The sequence below is a fragment of the Crotalus tigris genome, unplaced genomic scaffold (genome assembly GCF_016545835.1).
Source record: "Crotalus tigris isolate CLP2741 ecotype Arizona unplaced genomic scaffold, ASM1654583v1 scf7180000018563.1161478300:1536566, whole genome shotgun sequence".
Lineage (NCBI taxonomy): Eukaryota > Metazoa > Chordata > Lepidosauria > Squamata > Viperidae > Crotalus > Crotalus tigris.
Genome location: NW_024097077.1, coordinates 962,021 through 972,135, shown reverse-complemented (window position 1 = coordinate 972,135; position 10,115 = coordinate 962,021). Strand labels below are relative to the sequence as shown.

The 10,115-nt window shown below is 44.6% G+C and overlaps 1 protein-coding gene across 1 annotated transcript; it reads right to left on the bottom strand.

Annotated features, from left to right (window-relative positions):
- Positions 1-57: 57 nt before the first annotated feature.
- LOC120313077 (polycystic kidney disease and receptor for egg jelly-related protein-like) lies at positions 58-9,612 on the bottom strand. The gene has a single exon (XM_039354585.1). It carries the CDS (start codon positions 9,206-9,208, stop codon positions 1,325-1,327), a length of 7,884 nt encoding a protein of 2,627 aa, XP_039210519.1. The 5' UTR covers positions 9,209-9,612; the 3' UTR covers positions 58-1,324.
- Positions 9,613-10,115: the final 503 nt, after the last annotated feature.

The following is a 10,115-nucleotide window of genomic DNA, read 5'->3' as shown; positions in this document are numbered from 1 at the left end:
GACACACACACACACACACACACACACACACACACACACACACACACACACACACACACACACACACACACACACACACACACACACACACACACAGAGACAGACAGACAGACAGACAGACAGACAGACACAGATGATGACGCCCAATTAAACGGACTTGCCGCAAGGAAATCCCGTGCAAACCAATGTCGGTTTCTCCATCCGTTCAGGGGACGAGGCAAGACTCCCGTAGCTGCCTCCCCACTCCAGCCCAGGGCCGCTAGTCCGCCCGACGAGAGCCCCAAGGGAGCAGCGGAACCGGGCTGACCATGGGGCGGTTTCCTCGGATGGGAGACCACCAGGTAATCCCAGGGTGGCAGGGCGGGAGCCCTGGAAACTTGGAAAAGACTCAGTGAGGTGGACTGGGGCAAGCTACGCCCCCTGTGCTGGCAAGAAGATTTGCAGAGGTGGGTCAGAGTGTGAGGACAAGCCCGCCTGCCAAGGCAGCCTCGCTCTCTCTCGGAGTGGAAGCCGGGTCGCCCAGGGTGGCAGAAATCAGCAGTGCCCCCGTGGTGCCTTTCCCCATTCAGACATTTTATGAAAAGGCAGCCTTGGCGAAAGTGTCCTGGTCTTCTTCACGTGCTGTGTGGTCCTCCACTTGCACCCACAACTGAGCCCATTATTTCTGTCGCCAAGGGGTGCTGCGACGGTCATTAGTGTGAAAAACAGCCCTGTCAGTTTTTTCAGTGTTGTGGTAACTTCAAATGGTCACTAAAGGAAAGGTCGTAAGTTGAGGACTCCCTGTACACACTTGTGCACACGCACACTTTATTTATTATTATTTATTTGTTATCCACCCTGTGGACACCCCTAATGGATCCCAACCGATATATTGTGCAATTTCTATTGTTAAGGCAGAACGTGGAATAACAGTTTTGAAAATGTTACAAATAAAAACAGAACAATAAAAAGACTTAAAATGTTATTTAATCTTGAAGGTGATCGTTCTTTTTCAATAAGGTGCTCTAATGTTTATGAAATTCCCTCTGAAACATTTAGTTGCATAAAAGTCTTGGTCCTGATCATTTTTGTTTCTCCATATCCAGGATGACAAAGGCAGGCAGGCAGGCAGGCATGAAAATGGAAGAAATCAGACTGACGTATATTCATTTTTCATCCCGATTGGCTTGCCAGTAATGAAGAAAAATTATTCTAGAAAATTGTGCTGTGAATAAACAAAGATAATCTAGACTGGAAACAGGATTTTAGAAATTCAAGTCATAATTTGAGCAACTCATTCTTCCTCATTCCTTTTCCCTTTTTTGGTCCTTTTTATAACCAGGACTCAGATGACCAGATACACCATTTTCCGCCCATTTATTTTCCGGGCTTTGAGTCCAAGGTGATGCGTGGTTTTGCGCTCAGGAAGCCCAAAAAGAACCCGATTAAAAAGCTCTGTGTCTGTGGTCGATACAGGCCTAAAGGTGACGAAAGCCCATATCCGGCGGATTTTATGGAAGAGAAAATTGACCACTTCGGCTTCGTCAGAAGGCTCTTCGTAAACCGGCTGCTTCATGTCCTCGTAGGCCGACATGATCACTGCTTGGAATAAGTTGATCAAGACGCAGATCATCACCATCATGAAGGTGGCCAGGAAGAGTCCGCCCAGGGCACGGTTGGATGTGAAAGCTGTGTCCTTGAAGGCCGAGACACAGTAGGAGAAGACAGTCTGGGCCGAGTGGCTCATCTTGTTGTAGTTCCACTCGTACTGGCCAAAGACAAGGTAGCCAAAGGCCATGTAGACAAAGAAGTAGACTGCCACTACTAAAGCCATGGAGCAGATCCCTGGCAGGGCGGCCAGAATGGACCTCTGGGCCAGGCGCACGTCGTAAAAGAAACGGGAGTATCTGAGAGTTTTTAGGACAATCAGGAAGGCCAAAAACCCTAGAGTGACCCGCAAGGTTTTATCAACAAAAGAAACTTTATGGAAGGGGATGAATTCGTTCGGCTGACGGAGATAGAGATCGATAAGGCTCGAAGCCAGCTTAAACTTGAAGGCGAGTTGCAGAAGGAAAAAACAGCACACGGCCTTTATGCCAAAGTTAATTAAATTGGATACGTTTTTTAGGTAGTTGAGTCTCTGTTGCTCCACCACGCAAAACTCGTCAATGATGTAAAAGGCCAGCATGTAGCCCACCAAGATGAAAACAAACTTCTCCCTTTGTTCCAGCTGCTTGAAAATGGGGAGTTTATAGGAGTGGATCCACAAAGTTGTGTTAATGGGGCCTAAATGAGAAAGTTCGAAGATCACAGATATGCTGCAAAATAAGTCCATGTCAGGATTAAAAGTTGTCATCTCGACTATTAGCACCCAAGAATTTTCATCAAGCCAGTTGCTTTCTTCCAAGGACTCCAGTCCTTTCACTGATTCAGAGAGAGTGTCCTCTGGATAAAAATTGAAAGCATATCCTCCTGCTTCGTACACATTTTGCTCTCCGTAGGAATTGTATCTCCAGGGATCTCTGACTGTGTGGTAGGTGAATCCTGTGAAATTGCCAAAATGATTCAGTGCAGATTTATTAACTGGGTTTTTCCATGAGCCGAGGTAATCGCTCTGATCCTCTTCATCAGCACCATATTTGTGAAGACAGTGGCTTTTACTAATCACAAATTTATTTACAAAACTGTGCGGATAGAAGCATTCTTTTTTAGTATGCTTTGCTCTTATCTGCCGCATTTTGGGTAAACCCAGGATTTTGGACCAGGTCTCTGGCAGGAAAGTTGGCTTCAGGTCGTTGTGAATCAGTTGCAAAAAGACCTCCTTCAACCAGAGATAAATCTCCTTTATTTTACTGACTTCAAAAAGCCCCTCAGACAATTTTGAGTTCATGTCCTGATTGTAGTAAAAACTCGTGGTGTTTTCCATGGAGTAGGCAATGTTCAAAATAAGGATTAAAAAGACAAAGTGGCATACAACGTCCTTCAGGAAAACAAAGGCTTGATGTCGGATCTTCTCTCTTTTCTTAAAAATGGTGACCTCGTCTTCTTCCAAAGGCTGGTACTGCTTGGTGCCCCTCATTCTTACGAGGTCATAATGCAGTTCTCGCATGTCGTCAGCATTCATACTTGGTCCATTCAGCTTAATCTCTAGGAAAGTTTCCTTGATGGACCACGGGATGCTTTCACTGGAATTGGGATGAAGCGATTTTAGGGCTGAAAAAAAAAGGACGTTCAGCGTTTGAAGGAAGAACATGCTGACCAGTAGCGAGATGGCGGAGGCTGCGAGCCATTCTAAAGAGGTTTCATAGTCCTGAGACGCGCCATATAATATGATAGAAAAAGAGGACGCGGCAGAAATAACCAAGACCAGCATCCACGAAGCGTATCTGTTCCACCAAGATATGCTCTGGGGCCTTTTGAAGAAAAGCATGCTGGGAGTATTGGGAGGCCTCGTTTGGTGGCCTGCCTCCTTCTCCGCACAATTATTGTTAAAATTGATGTTGGTATGGCCAACTTGCAAAGCCTCCTCCTCCTCCGTTGAAATTATATTGGCATCCCCCTCTGGGATTGTGCAGTTGTAACGGATTTTTGTTCTCTGCCGCCACCTAACATTTTTCTGTTCTGCCAGGTTTGGGGGATTGGAGGCGCCGGAAAAGCTGCTGTCTGGAAAACCAGGCCCTGGGAATTTTGAAGCAGTTTCTAGAAGGTAACATTTCTGCAAGAGTTCTTTCCAGTTCCTCAGATTTCCAGCCGTTAAATTAGAACACACTTTTTGCTGAGTTTCAGTGGCCTTCCGATCAGAAGGCTCCTTCTGCGAATATTTGAACAGAGCTGTTATAATCATCTGCAAAGGGACCGAGATGAAGGCACTCTGAACTCCAATGATTAGAAACCTCAGATACTGCAGTTGTCCTGGATGCATCTGCTGATCCTCGTCAGCCTTGAAGAACATCATGTTGATTAGCAGGATGCAGAAGACCGTGGCTAAGCAGCAAGACAGCCGTTGAAGTCTGTTGAAAGAACCTGTGCACATGCGGGCAAAAAGGGAGAACCATAAGTGATTGTCTGCAAGATCCTTGGCCAAGCTGATGAGAAAAAAATCCATTTTTTTTAAAGGAGCCAATGGCTGGACCGCAACAAACACCCTCTCAATTAGACCATTGTCCTTATCCAGAGCAAACCATTTTCGGCACATGAACATCCAAGACTGCTTGGTGTACATGTTTTCCACCTTGACTCTACTCAGGAACCAGTTAGGAGAAGAACCGGCATTATCGTGCCAAGCTTGAAGGCAATAAATTTCTCCCAGGTCATTCTTAGTAGTCAGGAGGAAGGTATTGATGGACCCACGGAGGAAAGGCACGTGTTCAGGGTGGCTCAAGCAGTGGACGTCACTGACTGCTTGGTCCCCTATCAACTGGATGAAAACGGTGGCTGTGGTTCCTGCCCCAACACGGCTGCCTGTGTAGATGGTGACCAAGTAGCAAACCTTATCAAAGGGGTCGTTGTCAGGCAAGACAATGGTGTGGGCTTTGCTTTCTACATCAGCCTTATCTTTCCTCATTGCCCAAATAGCCAACATGATATAGGTAAGAAAAATGAAAACTACGGTCAAGATTGTCACTGGGTTTTTCTGGATTTGAGCCAGCTGGATCTTTCTCATCTCTGCTGGATCAGGATAAACGGTCACCTTCCCTGCTAAAAATGTGATGTTTCCTGTGAAGGTTCTTCCTGTTGGTGTGTCAACGGTCCTCACAGGGCGTCTTTTGCCTGTGCAGACACAGTGTAGCTTTTGCCATGTAGTCTGAGGTCCGAGATGACACGTGTCTTGCCTCCAGTGTGTTTGGACATCATCCAGATACAAGCAGTCTGCTGTAAACAGCGCGAGGTCAAGTCTCCCTGAGTTGTTGTGGCCCTGCAGAAAGTGGTCAGAGCGGAAAATGATGGAAACATTTCGTTTTTCAGCTCTGCTGCCTTGGAATACGGATTTGAGTAACTTTTGTGAAAGGCAAAAAGCATACGGCCTCTGAAATACACAATCATGACCTGTGGGATTCTTAGTTTTTGAGACCACAGGCTTATTGTGGGAAACATTAAAAGTAGCTATTGGAGGATGAGTAAGTTTGAGACCCACGTATATCAAAACCTGGAAAGTGAGCTTTAGTTTTGTCACTATTTGGATTAAGATGTCTTTGGAGTTTCTAGGGACTTCCAAATTGAGTCCTCCAGATGCTTCAGGGAAGTTTTGGCTGCGTTCCACCAACATCTCAAACACAGCTGTCGTGTCCTCATTTCTGGTCAGGATCATTTCCACCACATCAGGCACGATTTCAATCACTTCGCCATTAGATTTAGTTCCTACCATTTTGAACCCCCCCACTCTTGTGCTTATGTCGTCCAAAGATGGCAACCCGAAAAATGGACTCTTGTCAAAGTCATAAAGTACCGTAGAAATTACTGTGTCATCGGGCAGCCGGTCATATTCCACCTGCTTCATTTTGGCATAGAAACAGTTGTTTCGGCAGTCTCTCTTCGTAGCAAAAGTTTTGGAAATATCACGCTTTTCCTCTTTCCTTAATGTGATGGTCCAGTCATCCGCTCCTATGGTGGTTTCATTTTCTCCTGGGACTTTGCCTTGTAAAAGGAGGTCTGCTAAAATTTCAGTGGCAGAGACGGTTTCCCCAGCGACAACTCTGTGGCTTTGTGGGTTTTTTAACAGAGAAGCTTTCAGGACCTTGGATAACCCAGCAAGAATAGCAGCTCCAAGATCATGGATCTCCTTAGAACCTCCCTTTTCTCTGTTATGTCTTCTCAACCCACAAGTCACCTCCTTGAGCTTTTGGACCACAAGAAGCTGTGACTTCCTGTTCATTTCCCCAATTTCTTGGGTTATCTGCAAAATACTTGAGATCATGTGATTTGCCTCCATTATATTTGTTGTTGGAATCCCAGCCAAATGATTTAAAAGAATTTCACGCAGTTTGGTCTTAAAGGAATGAAGTCTCGGAAGCACTTCTAGATCATTTAAAGCAGAAGCCACCATGTGGACAAAATATCCTGCGCTAAAATAATTTCTCCTGTTGAGAAAGTATGTGATGGGAGCTAATGTTCCATTGGTTAAGCTATGCAATTCCTTTAACACAGCCTCTGGTTCCTTGGCTTTCAGTGGACTGTACACCATGGCGGGTAATGTAATTTGGGAATAAGCACCAAGATCATCGTATATTTGGACATATAAGGTCAAGAGATATTGCTTAGAAGATACACCAATGGGTAAAAAAGAGGGCGGACTTTTGCATTGATCACCAAAATAGACAATGGTGCCCAAAGTACTGTTTTCTCTAATAGGCACTTGCATTGCATCTAATGCCACTTTGACCTTATAAGTAAGAGGCAAATGCTGATCTGTAAATCCACTACAATGAACAGAAAATTTTGTTAGAAAGGCTATTCCTGTGGGAGGGTTAAGGCTGCACTTTCCAAGTGCTGGAGGTATATTTACCACAAATGAGTAGACATAGAGCAATGGTTCATATCCCTCCAGGCTTACTTTAAATACAAGTGTAAAGGAGGATTCTGCCATATGCATCAAGCTCAACGGTTTCATACAGAGGTATGGATTGGTTCTTCCTGTTGAAGTTCTGGAGGCCCAGTCAAACTGGAGCTCGGAGGAATTTCCCGAAAAAAGTGACCAGTGAAATTGAGGCTTATTAAACCTCTTGCAATTTAGGCATTTGCCAAACAGGCAAAATCTTTCCATGGGATTCACAGATCTTCCACAGTTCTCAATGCAGGTAATGTTCAATACTAGCCAAGCATCAGGCTGCACGTGGACCCTTTGCTCAGCCTGAGCCTGTCTCCTTCCTTTATGAACCACCAGGAGAAAGTAGTACGTGGCCTTCTCTTGAAGTGTTTGCGGCAGAACTGTTTGCACGGCCTCTGAAGAAGCGGTCCACTTCAGATCTGCCTGATCTGGGCGGCACTTCCCACTCTCGCTCAAAGTCATGGAAATATAGTCTGCTTTTTGTTTGGAGCAGTACCAAGTGAAGGTGAGGCCTTGAAAGGGTTGGGGGGCATCCGGATCAGAAGAGGCAGACCCATCCAGAATCCACCGGTCGGAAAATCTGACTGTCCGCAAATCACCTCCAGCAATAACCGCCCAAAGTCTGTTGGGTCTAATCTTCACAAATACTGAATCGGAATCCTCTACTTTCTCTAAAGTGTCCCCCGTGATTAATGTTATGGTCAAATTGAATAAATACAAGCCTTCATCTAGGCTGCCAGCAGGAATGTTTAAGGTTGAAAGATCTTTTTTCCCAATTCCAGAAGGATTCAAAGGTTTTGACCAGTCTGGATCGGTCTTCATATCTGGAACTTTATAGATTCTCCAGGCAGTATGTGCTTGCCTTGATTCTGAACAATTCACCTCAATATCAGCTGAGAGAAGGAATGGGTAATTTTTACTGTAATTTAAAACAAGATTAGTATCATGGGATTCCTGGATTTTTACTCTTTTAAGGAAACAGAATCTTGGAAGGCAATCCACTGTAGACTTCAGGGCCTTTGAGGTATAAGTACTGACTCTGGTTTCTAAAAGGATATGTATTTGGCCGATTCGTCTGCAGTTGACTTGTGCTACGAAGCCTGCATATAAAGCAGGGTTAAGAGGAAGATCAGATATAAAACAGGCAGCATTTTGGACTCGATCTCTGTAACTGTAAGTAGCATTCCAGAGAAGAGCTTCCTTCTCTACATCCAAACATTGTAGGTTGAAGGTCCACTTATGCTGTAGTAATGGGTTCTGCAGGGGAATGAACCAAGCGACATAGACCGAATCTGGCACAAACGCAGGGCCACTGTTGAAAAGGTGAATTTCTACATCTTCCTCTGAAGAAGACTTCAGAGGGACTCCTTTTTGGTTAAGATACAGATGGATGCTGAATCTATAGCAGCACCAGTGGACAAATTCAATGGTGATCAAGTAAGAGAGACCGTGCTGTTGGTAAAAAAGATAGTAAATGCTGGAAGGAATGTGCAAGTCATTAGAAGAGCCTTTGATAAGATAGGAGAACCCCTGTCTGGGGGTAAAAAAATAGATGTCTGCCTTGATTTTCCGTGCATCTCTGAGAGTAAGATAAGCCAGAGGCTGATTCCTGATCCTTAGACCTAAAATGGCACCTGAGAAATCTAGTGCCCCACTCAAATCTCCAGAGGCTGCCTCTTCAAGAACCAAAGAGAAACGAGCCACAACTTTGTTCCCGAAAGATGGCGGACTAGGAGCAATGGAGTAATTATTCCGTAAAGCATATGGATTGTATATGGTAGACCAGAACCGTCCACTGTGAGCATCCACCAGGCTGTAGATCTTTCGTTGGGAGTTGGCTGAGGAGACATTCCAGAATAAATTGATAGTCCTATGAGAGATGTGGAGTAATTTAGAATGGGCACTGTAAAGATGCAATACAATGGGTTCTACCTGCATGTCCAAATTAGGCCTGACCAAAGGGCCTTGCCTGATATGGAAGGAAGGAATGGACAGTCCTTGGTGGGCGCAGTGTGCAATCTGACAATACCTGAAATAGGAGGAGCACCCGTGGGGCAGCCGACCATCACAGTAGTGGTTACATGGTGAAGAATTTGGATGATGGCCGATGGGAAGAAAAGGGGCTGGAAGGCCACCCCGTCTATAAAAACAATGATGGCACCATCTTGTTTTACCAAGGCATGCACAGCAGCCTAGCCACATTTGTTTCCAGTCATGTTTGGGGAATGTGGATGGCCAGAGCAGGAAGAGAGGAACATCTTGGCAAAACAACTTAATTCTCAGACATTGGTGAAGATGACGAGGCACACCGTAGGAGCAGGAGACACCCTGGATTGTGATGTGGGTGGAGGTTGAAGAAAAACGGATGTCACTTCCTTCAAAGACTAGTTCCAGTGCCACATGTCCCGAGCACGGAAGCATATTATGCCTCAAAATGGATCTCCAAACCCAACGATGCTGTAGAGAAAACCCATCTCTCAGTTGCTTCCAGGTTCTTGAAAGAAGTTCTACAACTCTGAATGAGCCATCTTCACCATTAGTGTCCCATGCAGATGAGGTTTGGGGTTTGTCTTCTTCTGGCCAATAGGTGTGGTTAGATGCCACCAGTGATGGGGGCAGGCATAAAGAAAGGGGCACGATTACTGCCCATGGGAAATAAACCCTAAACGTGGAGAAGAAACGCATCTGGAAAGGCTTGGATCAACGGCCTTAACTGCTGCAGATGGAATGACTGAGTGGATTCTAGAACCTGGGCAACCTCTGTTGGAGTCCCATTAGGTTGTGATTCTGACCACCCTTTGATTATGTAGTTCCGTGTCAGCGTTTCCTGATCTTTTAAGATGTGTGGACTAAAAGTGCTGGCTGAAGAATTTTGGGAGTTGAAGTCCACTCATCTTAAAGTGGGCAAGGTTGAGAAACACTGCTCTAAGTGGCAAGAATTCCTCAGGACCCACGGCAGAGTTTTTCCCAATGTGCTGAGAAACAGTCACAAGAATGTTTATTGTTGAAGAAATTATTATTATCGTCATCAACATCAGAATTATGTGCTTTACATCAGTACGCTAGATATTGATGATATTTTAAGATTTTTTTTCCCAAATGGTATTTTTTAAACATAACATCCCTTTAAACCATATTTAAATCTCGTAACGCCAATATTTATTCCCATGAAATCAATCTAGGACCACTTATGACCTGATCAGATAATCTGAGATTATTGGTTCGGAAAGATCCATGCATGCAGCGTTCAGAGAAATGATGAAACTGGAGTCTTCAAAGATTCCCTTAACCATCCACATGAATAAGTTTTTTTTTAGAGTCTAGCTCCATCTCAGTTGCTCTTTATAAATTTATGACCAACAACTTCTCTGCCATTGAGAACCTTGTACTGAATGTATTAAAAATATGATGGGCTGCAAATATGCCATAGGATTTCTGAAACCCCATTCAGAGTAGCCAACAGGAGCTGTTTCCCTGAAGATTCATCCGCCCCTTATGAAAAAAAGGTGCTCTGGAAGCTTGTCACTTCCAACTTCTCAACATTTTGGGAAACAAATATGATTCAAAAGTTGTAAAGTTAAAAAAAAAATCA

What these genes read in the sequence shown, in the direction of transcription:
- LOC120313077 (XM_039354585.1), bottom strand. Translation starts at nt 9,208, where the DNA reads ATGCGTTTCTTCTCCACGTTTAGGGTTTATTTCCCATGGGCAGTAATC.